Source organism: Haliotis asinina, chromosome 3 (assembly GCF_037392515.1).
Source record: "Haliotis asinina isolate JCU_RB_2024 chromosome 3, JCU_Hal_asi_v2, whole genome shotgun sequence".
Taxonomy (NCBI): Eukaryota; Metazoa; Mollusca; class Gastropoda; order Lepetellida; family Haliotidae; genus Haliotis; species Haliotis asinina.
Genome location: NC_090282.1, coordinates 28,427,326 through 28,444,058, shown reverse-complemented (window position 1 = coordinate 28,444,058; position 16,733 = coordinate 28,427,326). Strand labels below are relative to the sequence as shown.

Below are 16,733 nucleotides of genomic sequence, written 5' to 3'. Positions count from 1 at the left end.
GGAAACGTGACTCATTTGTTGAGAGAACTCTTCTCCACCCACGTGATCTTCATCGCAAATGTTCTTTGCTCCACTGGAGACATCGATGTCGACATTCCAGCGTCAGAGTTTTCCCTCGAGATGAGGGTCTTGCGCAATAAATACGCAGACGTTGTCCACCCGTCCACACACACCTTTGTTGTGTTCATTTATATACCGCCAAACTCCACACTAGGTATGCTCATAGAGCTAACACTAAACCACAACATATTATTACCCCGCCCGTTAGGTGGCAGACGGTTGACCTATACTACCCGGTACCCATTTTCTGCTGGGTGACCGGAGACAATTTTGAATAAACTCACTTGACTGACGACTTAAAAACCCTCAGGAGTCAAACTGTACATGTTAAGCACGGTCACCCAATCTAGTGACACTCTGCACCCAGCGTTGGTTAACTTCACCTGATTTATGAATTGAGCACTATGCACAGGACCACACACCGTCACAAATGCATGTGTCTGGACACTGAGACACGGACAATGAGCCTATGTCGTTGATGGATGGTTCCAGTGCACTGGTCTGGACGTTGGATCGTTACTGATCCTGCAAGAGTGCTTGGTGTGCTTAATTAGGTTCTTTGCGTATATGCAATGTCATCTGCCTGTATTATGGGCCGGAGGCCTCTTCACTGAATAACAACTGTCTGTCAGGTCTGTAAAAATAGTGATGATGACATGTGTCATCAAAATCATGGCCTCTACCAACAGGAGGGATAACAGTGTTAGGTCTTATTGCCTTGTATACTTTGAGAGTCAGAGTCACTTTTTCACTATGCAAATTGCTGAGAAGTGATATTTGTTTCAAATTCTCCATTGGTGTATTGAACCATTGTGTAGGTATATTAAATCATATACATTTGTGAGATGTACAAAGCTGTAGATCCAAGCTATTTTGTATTTTTGCCCATGTCCTATGCGTCGAAATCTTTAATTTCATTATCTGAAATGTCATAATCATCACTGACAGCGATTTAGTCTTCCACTTTCAGGATAGATTTCATATTGAGCCTGGTTAATAAGGACGCAGTAATCACTCAGAACCGGTGCTGATGTACTTGTAGATGTCAGGAAGCTGGGAGTAACTTTTACAGACATAGATACCCTTTGACAAGACAACGTCTTCTGACATAAATCACCAAAGAGAAGAATATATTTCATCCATTTCAGTCTCAGATATAAGGTGACAGGAAGTCGATTGTCATTAATTGGTTTTGGGTGGAAATCGAATTCTTGGCTTTGATACGTATGCAAAACGGATTCCCATGCGTATGCACCAAACAACCGTTTGATCTTTATATACACATTGTAGAAGCGTTGGTTGAAGCAGCTAATGAATAAATCATTTAAGAAGTTGGATCATGTCAACAGTTATCTAAAATGTCACTAAGCTGATATCCCAAATGAACGTCGAATACAGGTGTTAAGCTCGAGAGTTTGCCATGTACTAATACCTTGAAGATGCTGAAAATGTCAGAAGACAGTATATGCTGACAACATTGATATATATGAAAATGCCTGACCATTAGATATTTGTTGACTAAACTCAGCAATGATTAGTAAGCTATATATTTTTGCCAGCATTTCAATATTCCTCATGACAATGGCCACTGAGGCCTTTTACTCATACATAGAGATTTTTAAATGTTGTCTGTTATAGATACGAATAAGAATGTTTAGCAGGAAAACGCATTTATGTAATAGCATAGTTTATTATATGAAACTGTGTAGTTATATTCTAAGTGAGAATTAACGTCTCGGAACACATTCTTGAACTATTTGGAGTGTTATGGGAGAATGGTAGCAGAATCTGAATGAATGTTAACTGGCCTTCCCGTTTGATTGGGAGTGGATCCTTGTCTGGCATAGTGAATGTTTCAACATTTTACCGGTAAAATGTCGTTCCAAGCTATTTTCCTAACATGTCACATCCACATGGTAAGGTCGGAATAATGTCAAATTTACTGTACGGGCTCAATCACTAGAAAATTAGAAAGAAAAACCGTTATCGTGGATGTCTTTAATTCTAACCACATATGCCATTGGGGAAAGACACTACAATACAATGTCAGGAGTAATAACAATAGTTGATGGCGATGTTGGTACGATCTCCGATTTGGAAAGGAGTTGAACCCTCTCTGGCATTCTGGTTGTTGGTGTCTTCATCGTCCCAAAGCTGTGTCTCTTTTGTCACTGACATCCCAGTGACTTTCTGACACACGTCTTTCTTCATCAGGAGGTAGAAGGGTGCAGATATTGGCAATGCTATCTCTTGAGATGGAACAGCGTCCTCACGACAACAATAAAACAGTTTAGTGTCCTTGTTGAAGTCACCGTCGGGAAGGGTGCTCTGCTCTGTGACATGGTTCATGTTGTAGTTGTTTTCATCATCCCAAAGGATGGATCCCTCCTGAAAACCTCCAGGACAGACTCCGTTCTTCCTCAAGATGCAGTAGGCACCGGCAGGCCACACCCAAGACCCGGTCGTGGCGTCATCCATGACACAGTAAGTATTCAAATAACCGTCTTTCTTCTTCCTGCCACTCATGTTAGTGGTGTTCCATGTATTCCCGTTGTAATAATCTTCAGTGTCTTGATAGAAAGACCCTTCCTTCCACTCTGTACCAGGACAGCCAGCAATGGGTTTGGGAAGAGCAAAGGATCCATCCGGCCATGTTGTCGGTGTTTGTACGGTAGTTGGGGAAGCCGTGGGGACTTCTGTTGTGTGTCCACAGTCTCTGGCACTGGAGGTAGCGATAACGGTGAACAGGAAGAAAAGGTTGTTCATGATGGTGGGAAGACGAAACCGGGGCTGTGAAACTCAACGAGAGTTCAGTGATGTCGTTAGATTGGGCCATGATTTTTATACATCATACACAGTTCGCCATAACGTCATCGACAGGTGTCTATCAGAATGATTGCATCACTGATGAGACTGATTGGAAACATTTAATTAATTTAGTTATGGCTTCAGGCAGATATGTAGAATCTGACGATGGAAATCCGTTTTCATTTAATGAAACGTTCATGAAACAGTCACTTAAAGATACTAAATGGAAGTCCAATATATTCAGTGAACCGAAAATACACTCTCTACAATTCAGCTTAGTGTTTCAACTGAAGTGGAAAGTGTTGAGTATTCAAAATTTTGAATATATGCAATACGAAACCCTTCTACAGTCACTCTAAACTATTTCCATTGCTGTATGTATAAAATATATTGATGTGTGTTTCCACCATATATATATTTTGTTTAGAATGAATGAATAAAGAAATAATTATTGCTTTACATCACATTCGCAATATTACAGCTATTCTTAACAAGAATATGTTATCAAAGGGTCTAACATGAGCATATAGAGAATACAAATGCATAAGTGAGTTTGGTAAAAATAACCATATTTCCAGAAAAAAGGAGGAAAGTCACAAACGTCAACTGATATCTACATCTTTCGATTATAATGAATTTCTTTTTACAGTGATTAAGTCTGAATGTTATGGACTTGAGTAATAAGGCTTGCATTGCAGAAACATGACATTATTTCTGATGTATTAAAACTGATTCCACGCAGTCGAAAAATTGTGTTTGATGGTTACTTGCATAGAATCCACAATGGAACACCATCCACTTTCAGTAAGAAAGCATGGGTCCGGTGGGAATGCCCTATTTGGGACCGACTTAATACAACGTAATCTCTACGACACGGGGCACTGAGAGTAGTATTTTTGATCACTGGCTCTGTATGTTATGCAGAATGTTTGTCATTTGTTTATCCGAATTTAAGTGCCAGGATTGATTTACATGTTTCCTTATAGCAGACTTACAAACGGCGTGAGGGACAGTATTTGATACTGGTTACTCTTGAGCATCTTTAATGTCTTGGAATAAAAAACATATCCCTATCGGCCACTGATAGAACAAGATGATTCTTATTCAAATGGAAATGTTTTCAAAAGCATGTGAATACATATATGCCACATCTTTACTTTATTCTTGCTCTTTGTCATAATATTTAATTGTATTTGTTTATGGTATACTTTACTACACAAATATATTTTGTTCTATTTATGTCTCTCCAGCTGTGTGTTAAAGCATTTTTACCATTATAAAGTTTCTCAGTAACATTTTTGGGCACTAAAGGCCCACTTTTCCTTGGAACTGATACATTCATTTGTGTTGTAAATAGTAACTGTGTACCAAAATTCCTTAAAAACATCTGTTTATCTATTATAAGATTCTGTCTGTAGTACAATCATGAAATTGAAACTTGGTCAAATGTTGAAAGAGACATGTGTTGTTACATTCCTGTGTATTAAAGAATAGCTTTATGAAGGTTTAGATGTAGTAATTTTAATCTCACTGTTGAGTGGGCGGTATAAGGAATTACTATGTCCCTTTTGTAAAACAAAGGTCATCATTATTAGAAGAATGAATATCATGTACTGTATATCCGTATGCCTATGATACACTTTGAGCATAATACTTACATACATAATTTCACTAAACAACCATATTCCTATCATTCAACTGCAATGCATTTGAAAAACAAAAAGATATATGATGTTATAAATATATATACAGTGTTGTTTATGTTTATTACATGTGCAGAAATTGATTTATTCGAGGATGTGGAGAAGCATTAGAGCTGTAAAGTCAAAGTGTACACTCCTATTAAATACACACAAAGAATTTAGTTAAGCACCCCTGACATATCTCACGGCCGAATGAACCCCGATCCTAACGCTTTAGAGCATATCTAGGAAACGATTAGTCGTCATGTGCAACAAATGGATACTCCTGTGTGCAGAACCTGGCCCAGTTGGACGGTGCTTTGAACGAGGAATGGCACAGACTGCCACGTCAAAGAATGAATTGGCTGACCGGGGTATGAAGTGGGGAGCATTGGTTATCATACAGTCACATGGAAGTTACACTCATTATTAACCATGAACCATGTGAGACATTCACCAATAAATTCAACTCGAAACATTCCAGTGCCATACTTGTACAGACATGATTTTGTTTGAAAATCAGTGCTTGGTGTTTTTAATGAACAGTTCTCGTAATAAAATCAAAACGGATTCCGATCAGTTTTATGGGCCAAAGGACCATTAGGGTCAGAAAAGAAAAACTGACGAATCTCCATCGTGGTCAAGCTTTATATACATGTTGAAAATCTATCACTGCAAAATAATTGGGTGTGCTTAATTAGGTTCTTTCTGTACATTCAATGTCACCTGCCTGTATTATGGGCCGAAGGCCTCTTTACTGAATGACAACTGTCTGTCTGTCAGGTCTTTATAAATCATCCTTTGAATATTGATGATGCCATGTGTCATCAAAATCATAGCCTCCACCCCCGTAGGATAACACTGTTATGTCTGAATGGATATTATTTTTGGATACTTGTGAAAGTCAGAGTACTATTTCAGTATGCAAATTGCTGAGAAAAGATATTTGTTTCAAATTCTACATTGCTGTATTGAACAATTGTGTAGATATATCAGATCATATACATTCTTGAAATGAACAAAGGTGTAGATCCAAGCTATGTATTTTGCTCATGTCCTTTGCGTCGAAATCTTTAATTTCATTATCTGAAATGTCATAATTTTCAATTATAGCGATTTAGTCTTTCACATTCAGGATTGATTTCATATTGAGACTGGTTAATAAGGGTTTTACCAGTCAGACACAGTAATCACTTAGAACCGGCAGAGCTTGTAGATGTCAGGAAGCTGGCAGTGACTATTGCAGACACAGATAGCCTTTGACAAGACAAAGTCTTCTGACATTAACCATCAAAGAGAAGAAAATATTTCATCAACTTGATTCTCAAATATAAGGTGACAGGAAATTGTCATTAATTGGCTTTAGGGTGGAAGTGGAATCTCTGACAATGATACGAATGCAAAACGGATTCCCACGCGTTTGCAGCAAGCAATCATTTGATCTCTTTTATACGCATTGTATGAGTGTCTGTTGCTGCAACCACTTAATAAATTGTTGAAGAAGTTCCTTGAAAAAGTATAACCATGCCTACGACTGATGAAAAAGTACACGTTTTAAAAACTTATTATTTCAATAACATAATTAGGTTTATATTGAAGCATAGCAGATGTTTAGTGTGTGAGTTCAGTTTTACTCCGGACTTGGTAATGTTAGATTAATAGTAAAGTTGGAATAGTGTCAGATTTACTGTACGGGCTGACGTAAAAAGAAATAAAAATCGTGTTGGATGTCTTTAATTCTAGCCACATATGTCATTGGGGAAAGACACTACAATACAATGTCAGGAGTAATAACAATAGTTGATGGCGACGTTGGCGCGACCTCTGCTTTGAAATGGAGTTGAACCCTCTCTGGCATTCTGGTTGTTGGTGTCTTCATCGTCCCAAAGCTGTGTCTCCATGGTCACTGACATTCCAGCGACTTTCTGACACGCGTCTTTCTTCATCAGGAGGTAGAAGGGTGCAGTTATTGGCAATGCTATCTCTTGAGATGGAACAGCGTCCTCACGACAACAATAAAACAGTTTAGTGTCCTTGTTGAAGTCACCGTCGGGAAGGGTGCTCTGCTCTGTGACATGGTTCATATTGTAGTTGTTTTCATCATCCCAAAGGATGGATCCCTCCTGAAAACCTCCAGGACAGACTCCGTTCTTCCTCAAGATGCAGTAGGCACCGGCAGGCCACATCCCAGACCCGGTCGTGGCGTCATCCATGACACAGTAAGTATTCAAATAACCGTCTTTCTTCTTCCTGCCACTCATGTTAGTGGTGTTCCATGTATTCCCGTTGTAATAATCTTCAGTGTCTTGATAGAAAGACCCTTCCTTCCACTCTGTACCAGGACAGCCAGCAATGGGTTTGGGAAGAGCAAAGGATCCATCCGGCCATGTTGTCGGTGTTTGTACGGTAGTTGGGGAAGCCGTGGGGACTTCTGTTGTGTGTCCACAGTCTCTGGCACTGGAGGCAGCGATAACGGTGAACAGGAAGAAAAGGTTGTTCATGATGGTGGGAAGACGAAACCAGGGCTGTGAAACTCAACGAGAGTTCAGTGATGTCGGTAGATTGGGCCATGATTTTTATACATCATACACAGTTCGCCATAACGTCATCGACAGGTGTCTATCAGAATGATTGCATCACTGATGAGACTGATTGGAAACATTTAATTAATTTAGTTATGGCTTCAGGCAGATATGTAGAATCTGACGATGGAAATCCTTTTTCATTTAATGAAACGTTCATGAAACAGTCACTTAAAGATACTAAATGGAAGTCCAATATATTCAGTGAACCGAAAATACACTCTCTACAATTCAGCTTAGTGTTTCAACTGAAGTGGAAAGTGTTGAGTATTCAAAATTTTGAATATATGCAATACGAAACCCTTCTACAGTCACTCTAAACTATTTCCATTGCTGTATGTATAAAATATATTGATGTGTGTTTCCACCATATATATATTTTGTTTAGAATGAATGAATAAAGAAATAATTATTGCTTTACATCACATTCGCAATATTACAGCTATTCTTAACAAGAATATGTTATCAAAGGGTCTAACATGAGCATATAGAGAATACAAATGCATAAGTGAGTTTGGTAAAAATAACCATATTTCCAGAAAAAAGGAGGAAAGTCACAAACGTCAACTGATATCTACATCTTTCGATTATAATGAATTTCTTTTTACAGTGATTAAGTCTGAATGTTATGGACTTGAGTAATAAGGCTTGCATTGCAGAAACATGACATTATTTCTGATGTATTAAAACTGTATCCACGCAGTCGAAAAATTGTGTTTGATGGTTACTTGCATAGAATCCACAATGGAACACCATCCACTTTCAGTAAGAAAGCATGGGTCCGGTGGGAATGCCCTATTTGGGACCGACTTAATACAACGTAATCTCTACGACACGGGGCACTGAGAGTAGTATTTTTGATCACTGGCTCTGTATGTTATGCAGAATGTTTGTCATTTGTTTATCCGAATTTAAGTGCCAGGATTGATTTACATGTTTCCTTATAGCAGACTTACAAACGGCGTGAGGGACAGTATTTGATACTGGTTACTCTTGAGCATCTTTAATGTCTTGGAATAAAAAACATATCCCTATCGGCCACTGATTGAACAAGATGATTCTTATTCAAATGGAAATGTTTTCAAAAGCATGTGAATACATATATGCCACATCTTTACTTTATTCTTGCTCTTTGTCATAATATTTAATTGTATTTGTTTATGGTATACTTTACTACACAAATATATTTTGTTCTATTTATGTCTCTCCAGCTGTGTGTTAAAGCATTTTTACCATTATAAAGTTTCTCAGTAACATTTTTGGGCACTAAAGGCCCACTTTTCCTTGGAACTGATACATTCATTTGTGTTGTAAATAGTAACTGTGTACCAAAATTCCTTAAAAACATCTGTTTATCTATTATAAGATTCTGTCTGTAGTACAATCATGAAATTGAAACTTGGTCAAATGTTGAAAGAGACATGTGTTGTTACATTCCTGTGTATTAAAGAATAGCTTTATGAAGGTTTAGATGTAGTAATTTTAATCTCACTGTTGAATGTGGGCGGTATAAGGAATTACTATGTCCCTTTTGTAAAACAAAGGTCATCATTATTAGAAAAATGAATATCATGTACTGTATATCCGTATGCCTATGATACACTTTGAGCATAATACTTACATACATAATTTCACTAAACAACCATATTCCTATCATTCAACTGCAATGCATTTGAAAAACAAAAAGATATATGATGTTATAAATATATATACAGTGTTGTTTATGTTTATTACATGTGCAGAAATTGATTTATTCGAGGATGTGGAGAAGCATTAGAGCTGTAAAGTCAAAGTGTACACTCCTATTAAATACACACAAAGAATTTAGTTAAGCACCCCTGACATATCTCACGGCCGAATGAACCCCGATCCTAACGCTTTAGAGCATATCTAGGAAACGATTAGTCGTCATGTGCAACAAATGGATACTCCTGTGTGCAGAACCTGGCCCAGTTGGACGGTGCTTTGAACGAGGAATGGCACAGACTGTCACGTCAAAGAATGAATTGGCTGACCGAGGTATGAAGTGGGGAGCATTGGTTATCATACAGTCACATGGAAGTTACACTCGTTATTAACCATGAACCATGTGAGACATTCACCAATAAATTCAACTCGAAACATTCCAGTGCCATACTTGTACAGACATGATTTTGTTTGAAAATCAGTGCTTGGTGTTTTTAATGAACAGTTCTCGTAATAAAATCAAAACGGATTCCGATCAGTTTTATGGGCCAAAGGACCATTAGGGTCAGAAAAGAAAAACTGACGAATCTCCATCGTGGTCAAGCTTTATATACATGTTGAAAATCTATCACTGCAAAATAATTGGGTGTGCTTAATTAGGTTCTTTCTGTACATTCAATGTCATCTGCCTGTATTATGGGCCGAAGGCCTCTTTACTGAATGACAACTGTCTGTCTGTCAGGTCTTTATAAATCATCCTTTGAATATTGATGATGCCATGTGTCATCAAAATCATAGCCTCCACCCCCGTAGGATAACACTGTTATGTCTGAATGGATATTATTTTTGGATACTTGTGAAAGTCAGAGTACTATTTCAGTATGCAAATTGCTGAGAAAAGATATTTGTTTCAAATTCTACATTGCTGTATTGAACAATTGTGTAGATATATCAGATCATATACATTCTTGAAATGAACAAAGGTGTAGATCCAAGCTATGTATTTTGCTCATGTCCTTTGCGTCGAAATCTTTAATTTCATTATCTGAAATGTCATAATTTTCAATTATAGCGATTTAGTCTTTCACATTCAGGATTGATTTCATATTGAGACTGGTTAATAAGGGTTTTACCAGTCAGACACAGTAATCACTTAGAACCGGCAGAGCTTGTAGATGTCAGGAAGCTGGCAGTGACTATTGCAGACACAGATAGCCTTTGACAAGACAAAGTCTTCTGACATTAACCATCAAAGAGAAGAAAATATTTCATCAACTTGATTCTCAAATATAAGGTGACAGGAAATTGTCATTAATTGGCTTTAGGGTGGAAGTGGAATCTCTGACAATGATACGAATGCAAAACGGATTCCCACGCGTTTGCAGCAAGCAATCATTTGATCTCTTTTATACGCATTGTATGAGTGTCTGTTGCTGCAACCACTTAATAAATTGTTGAAGAAGTTCCTTGAAAAAGTATAACCATGCCTACGACTGATGAAAAAGTACACGTTTTAAAAACTTATTATTTCAATAACATAATTAGGTTTATATTGAAGCATAGCAGATGTTTAGTGTGTGAGTTCAGTTTTACTCCGGACTTGGTAATGTTAGATTAATAGTAAAGTTGGAATAGTGTCAGATTTACTGTACGGGCTGACGTAAAAAGAAATAAAAATCGTGTTGGATGTCTTTAATTCTAGCCACATATGTCATTGGGGAAAGACACTACAATACAATGTCAGGAGTAATAACAATAGTTGATGGCGACGTTGGCGCGACCTCTGCTTTGAAATGGAGTTGAACCCTCTCTGGCATTCTGGTTGTTGGTGTCTTCATCGTCCCAAAGCTGTGTCTCCATGGTCACTGACATTCCAGCGACTTTCTGACACGCGTCTTTCTTCATCAGGAGGTAGAAGGGTGCAGTTATTGGCAATGCTATCTCTTGAGATGGAACAGCGTCCTCACGACAACAATAAAACAGTTTAGTGTCCTTGTTGAAGTCACCGTCGGGAAGGGTGCTCTGCTCTGTGACATGGTTCATGTTGTAGTTGTTTTCATCATCCCAAAGGATGGATCCCTCCTGAAAACCTCCAGGACAGACTCCGTTCTTCCTCAAGATGCAGTAGGCACCGGCAGGCCACATCCCAGACCCGGTCGTGGCGTCATCCATGACACAGTAAGTATTCAAATAACCGTCTTTCTTCTTCCTGCCACTCATGTTAGTGGTGTTCCATGTATTCCCGTTGTAATAATCTTCAGTGTCTTGATAGAAAGACCCTTCCTTCCACTCTGTACCAGGACAGCCAGCAATGGGTTTGGGAAGAGCAAAGGATCCATCCGGCCATGTTGTCGGTGTTTGTACGGTAGTTGGGGAAGCCGTGGGGACTTCTGTTGTGTGTCCACAGTCTCTGGCACTGGAGGCAGCGATAACGGTGAACAGGAAGAAAAGGTTGTTCATGATGGTGGGAAGACGAAACCAGGGCTGTGAAACTCAACGAGAGTTCAGTGATGTCGGTAGATTGGGCCATGATTTTTATACATCATACACAGTTCGCCATAACGTCATCGACAGGTGTCTATCAGAATGATTGCATCACTGATGAGACTGATTGGAAACATTTAATTAATTTAGTTATGGCTTCAGGCAGATATGTAGAATCTGACGATGGAAATCCTTTTTCATTTAATGAAACGTTCATGAAACAGTCACTTAAAGATACTAAATGGAAGTCCAATATATTCAGTGAACCGAAAATACACTCTCTACAATTCAGCTTAGTGTTTCAACTGAAGTGGAAAGTGTTGAGTATTCAAAATTTTGAATATATGCAATACGAAACCCTTCTACAGTCACTCTAAACTATTTCCATTGCTGTATGTATAAAATATATTGATGTGTGTTTCCACCATATATATATTTTGTTTAGAATGAATGAATAAAGAAATAATTATTGCTTTACATCACATTCGCAATATTACAGCTATTCTTAACAAGAATATGTTATCAAAGGGTCTAACATGAGCATATAGAGAATACAAATGCATAAGTGAGTTTGGTAAAAATAACCATATTTCCAGAAAAAAGGAGGAAAGTCACAAACGTCAACTGATATCTACATCTTTCGATTATAATGAATTTCTTTTTACAGTGATTAAGTCTGAATGTTATGGACTTGAGTAATAAGGCTTGCATTGCAGAAACATGACATTATTTCTGATGTATTAAAACTGTATCCACGCAGTCGAAAAATTGTGTTTGATGGTTACTTGCATAGAATCCACAATGGAACACCATCCACTTTCAGTAAGAAAGCATGGGTCCGGTGGGAATGCCCTATTTGGGACCGACTTAATACAACGTAATCTCTACGACACGGGGCACTGAGAGTAGTATTTTTGATCACTGGCTCTGTATGTTATGCAGAATGTTTGTCATTTGTTTATCCGAATTTAAGTGCCAGGATTGATTTACATGTTTCCTTATAGCAGACTTACAAACGGCGTGAGGGACAGTATTTGATACTGGTTACTCTTGAGCATCTTTAATGTCTTGGAATAAAAAACATATCCCTATCGGCCACTGATTGAACAAGATGATTCTTATTCAAATGGAAATGTTTTCAAAAGCATGTGAATACATATATGCCACATCTTTACTTTATTCTTGCTCTTTGTCATAATATTTAATTGTATTTGTTTATGGTATACTTTACTACACAAATATATTTTGTTCTATTTATGTCTCTCCAGCTGTGTGTTAAAGCGTTTTTACCATTATAAAGTTTCTCAGCAACATTTTTGGGCACTAAAGGCCCACTTTTCCTTGGAACTGATACATTCATTTGTGTTGTAAATAGTAACTGTGTACCAAAATTCCTTAAAAACATCTGTTTATCTATTATAAGATTCTGTCTGTAGTACAATCATGAAATTGAAACTTGGTCAAATGTTGAAAGAGACATGTGTTGTTACATTCCTGTGTATTAAAGAATAGCTTTATGAAGGTTTAGATGTAGTAATTTTAATCTCACTGTTGAATGTGGGCGGTATAAGGAATTACTATGTCCCTTTTGTAAAACAAAGGTCATCATTATTAGAAAAATGAATATCATGTACTGTATATCCGTATGCCTATGATACACTTTGAGCATAATACTTACAAACATAATTTCACTAAACAACCATATTCCTATCATTCAACTGCAATGCATTTGAAAAACAAAAAGATATATGATGTTATAAATATATATACAGTGTTGTTTATGTTTATTACATGTGCAGAAATTGATTTATTCGAGGATGTGGAGAAGCATTAGAGCTGTAAAGTCAAAGTGTACACTCCTATTAAATACACACAAAGAATTTAGTTAAGCACCCCTGACATATCTCACGGCCGAATGAACCCCGATCCTAACGCTTTAGAGCATATCTAGGAAACGATTAGTCGTCATGTGCAACAAATGGATACTCCTGTGTGCAGAACCTGGCCCAGTTGGACGGTGCTTTGAACGAGGAATGGCACAGACTGTCACGTCAAAGAATGAATTGGCTGACCGGGGTATGAAGTGGGGAGCATTGGTTATCATACAGTCACATGGAAGTTACACTCGTTATTAACCATGAACCATGTGAGACATTCACCAATAAATTCAACTCGAAACATTCCAGTGCCATACTTGTACAGACATGATTTTGTTTGAAAATCAGTGCTTGGTGTTTTTAATGAACAGTTCTCGTAATAAAATCAAAACGGATTCCGATCAGTTTTATGGGCCAAAGGACCAAATGATCAGAAAAGGTCAGAAAAGAAAAACTGACGAATCTCCATCGTGGTCAAGCTTTATATACATGTTGAAAATCTATCACTGCAAAATAATTGGGTGTGCTTAATTAGGTTCTTTCTGTACATTCAATGTCATCTGCCTGTATTATGGGCCGAAGGCCTCTTTACTGAATGACAACTGTCTGTCTGTCAGGTCTTTATAAATCATCCTTTGAATATTGATGATGCCATGTGTCATCAAAATCATAGCCTCCACCCCCGTAGGATAACACTGTTATGTCTGAATGGATATTATTTTTGGATACTTGTGAAAGTCAGAGTACTATTTCAGTATGCAAATTGCTGAGAAAAGATATTTGTTTCAAATTCTACATTGCTGTATTGAACAATTGTGTAGATATATCAGATCATATACATTCTTGAAATGAACAAAGGTGTAGATCCAAGCTATGTATTTTGCTCATGTCCTTTGCGTCGAAATCTTTAATTTCATTATCTGAAATGTCATAATTTTCAATTATAGCGATTTAGTCTTTCACATTCAGGATTGATTTCATATTGAGACTGGTTAATAAGGGTTTTACCAGTCAGACACAGTAATCACTTAGAACCGGCAGAGCTTGTAGATGTCAGGAAGCTGGCAGTGACTATTGCAGACACAGATAGCCTTTGACAAGACAAAGTCTTCTGACATTAACCATCAAAGAGAAGAAAATATTTCATCAACTTGATTCTCAAATATAAGGTGACAGGAAATTGTCATTAATTGGCTTTAGGGTGGAAGTGGAATCTCTGACAATGATACGAATGCAAAACGGATTCCCACGCGTTTGCAGCAAGCAATCATTTGATCTCTTTTATACGCATTGTATGAGTGTCTGTTGCTGCAACCACTTAATAAATTGTTGAAGAAGTTCCTTGAAAAAGTATAACCATGCCTACGACTGATGAAAAAGTACACGTTTTAAAAACTTATTATTTCAATAACATAATTAGGTTTATATTGAAGCATAGCAGATGTTTAGTGTGTGAGTTCAGTCTTACTCCGGACTTGGTAATGTTAGATTAATAGTAAAGTTGGAATAGTGTCAGATTTACTGTACGGGCTGACGTAAAAAGAAATAAAAATCGTGTTGGATGTCTTTAATTCTAGCCACATATGTCATTGGGGAAAGACACTACAATACAATGTCAGGAGTAATAACAATAGTTGATGGCGACGTTGGCGCGACCTCTGCTTTGAAATGGAGTTGAACCCTCTCTGGCATTCTGGTTGTTGGTGTCTTCATCGTCCCAAAGCTGTGTCTCCATGGTCACTGACATTCCAGCGACTTTCTGACACGCGTCTTTCTTCATCAGGAGGTAGAAGGGTGCAGTTATTGGCAATGCTATCTCTTGAGATGGAACAGCGTCCTCACGACAACAATAAAACAGTTTAGTGTCCTTGTTGAAGTCACCGTCGGGAAGGGTGCTCTGCTCTGTGACATGGTTCATGTTGTAGTTGTTTTCATCATCCCAAAGGATGGATCCTTCCTGAAAACCTCCAGGACAGACTCCGTTCTTCCTCAAGATGCAGTAGGCACCGGCAGGCCACATCCCAGACCCGGTCGTGGCGTCATCCATGACACAGTAAGTATTCAAATAACCGTCTTTCTTCTTCCTGCCACTCATGTTAGTGGTGTTCCATGTATTCCCGTTGTAATAATCTTCAGTGTCTTGATAGAAAGACCCTTCCTTCCACTCTGTACCAGGGCAGCCAGCAATGGGTTTAGGAAGAGCAAAGGATCCTTCCGGCCATGTTGTCGGTGTTTGTACTGTTGTAGAGGTTTGGGTAGTGGGGGCTTCGGAAGGGATTTCAGTTGTGTGTCCACAGTCTCTGGCACTGGAGGTAGCGATAACGGCGAACAGCAGGAGAAGAATGCGCATGATGGTGGGAAGACGAGATCTGAACTGTGAAACTCAAATAGAGCTCATTGATGTTGGAGGATTGGGCCATGGCTTTTATACTTCAAAGATACTTTGGCATCAACAGGTGGTCATCGTAATTATTGCATTACTGATGTCACTGATTGGAAACATTCAATTAATGTAGTAATAGCTTGAGGCAGATACACAAGAAGCTGACAATGAAAATTCGTTATCATTTAATGAAACGGTAATGAAACTGAAAACTATAGTGAAAGGAAGACCAGGATGATACGGATACTACTTAGGTCTACTCTAGCTTAATCATTAAGCTTAAATGAATAAAAGTGACTCTTAAAATGTTGATATACTTTGACTGTAGATGTGAATGTCCCATCTGCAACTAAGAGAGCAAGTTCATATTTGCATGACATATGTCATTTACCATTATCTCCAGTCACCATAATTATTGTCTTTATTTGTTGTGGAAAGTGGATTGATTTGATGTTTCAAAATATATGCTTCATGTTTAGATGCAAATGTCCCATCTGCAGTTCATACATGTCATTATTTAGTTTATTCTTCCTCCTATTCGCCATATGTAATTGTATGTTTGCGGTACACGTGCATTTCTGCCATTCCGTGTATGCCTCAATAACTTTGTTTTCAAAGCACGTTCTTCGCATTTTACCTTTAGTGATTCTAATAAACAGTTTGCTAGTCAAATGAATCTGTTTTGTGTTCACCTTTCACTGCCGGTTATACATGTCTGCGAGGGGCATAAATAACTAAAATCAAAGCTACAACAATCCTTTCCATAATCACCAATATTCTCTGTTAAATGCCCTAGTGTTTGGCACTAGTTTCAACGAGAGTTGCATCAGTGATGTTTTTTTTCTGCACGGTCAACCAAAGGCTCTAAAAATTACGAAGGTGCTCAACCTTTTATAAAATCATTGACAAAGGTCTAATATTTAAACATGAAAACTGTTTGGAAGGAGCATGCTCGATTTTAGGGTGGACATCGGTTATAATGAACTCAAAGTGATCACAAGTTCCGGTTTGTTTTAATCGTAGTTCGTTTTAAGATTTCCTTAACACTTACACTAAGTGGCTGGGACAACATAAACAGTTATTTTTATCCGTCAGTTTGTTATAAGCGTGTTTCAGACATTCTGAAAAGGAAAAAGGCTATATGTCGCGAAAGGGAGACAATGCCCGTCTA

The 16,733-nt window shown here is 38.0% G+C and overlaps 4 protein-coding genes across 4 annotated transcripts; all 4 read right to left on the bottom strand.

Annotated features, from left to right (window-relative positions):
- Positions 1 to 2,106: 2,106 nt before the first annotated feature.
- LOC137276719 (uncharacterized) lies at positions 2,107 to 2,826 on the bottom strand. The gene has a single exon (XM_067808347.1). It carries the CDS (start codon positions 2,824 to 2,826, stop codon positions 2,107 to 2,109), a length of 720 nt encoding a protein of 239 aa, XP_067664448.1.
- A 3,505-nt stretch (positions 2,827 to 6,331) lies between these two features.
- On the bottom strand, positions 6,332 to 7,051 carry LOC137276718 (uncharacterized). The gene has a single exon (XM_067808346.1). It carries the CDS (start codon positions 7,049 to 7,051, stop codon positions 6,332 to 6,334), a length of 720 nt encoding a protein of 239 aa, XP_067664447.1.
- A 3,507-nt stretch (positions 7,052 to 10,558) lies between these two features.
- Positions 10,559 to 11,278, bottom strand: LOC137276716 (uncharacterized). The gene has a single exon (XM_067808345.1). It carries the CDS (start codon positions 11,276 to 11,278, stop codon positions 10,559 to 10,561), a length of 720 nt encoding a protein of 239 aa, XP_067664446.1.
- A 3,516-nt stretch (positions 11,279 to 14,794) lies between these two features.
- LOC137276715 (uncharacterized) lies at positions 14,795 to 15,529 on the bottom strand. Its single transcript, XM_067808344.1, has one exon. It carries the CDS (start codon positions 15,527 to 15,529, stop codon positions 14,795 to 14,797), a length of 735 nt encoding a protein of 244 aa, XP_067664445.1.
- Between the last annotated feature and the right edge of the window lie 1,204 nt (positions 15,530 to 16,733).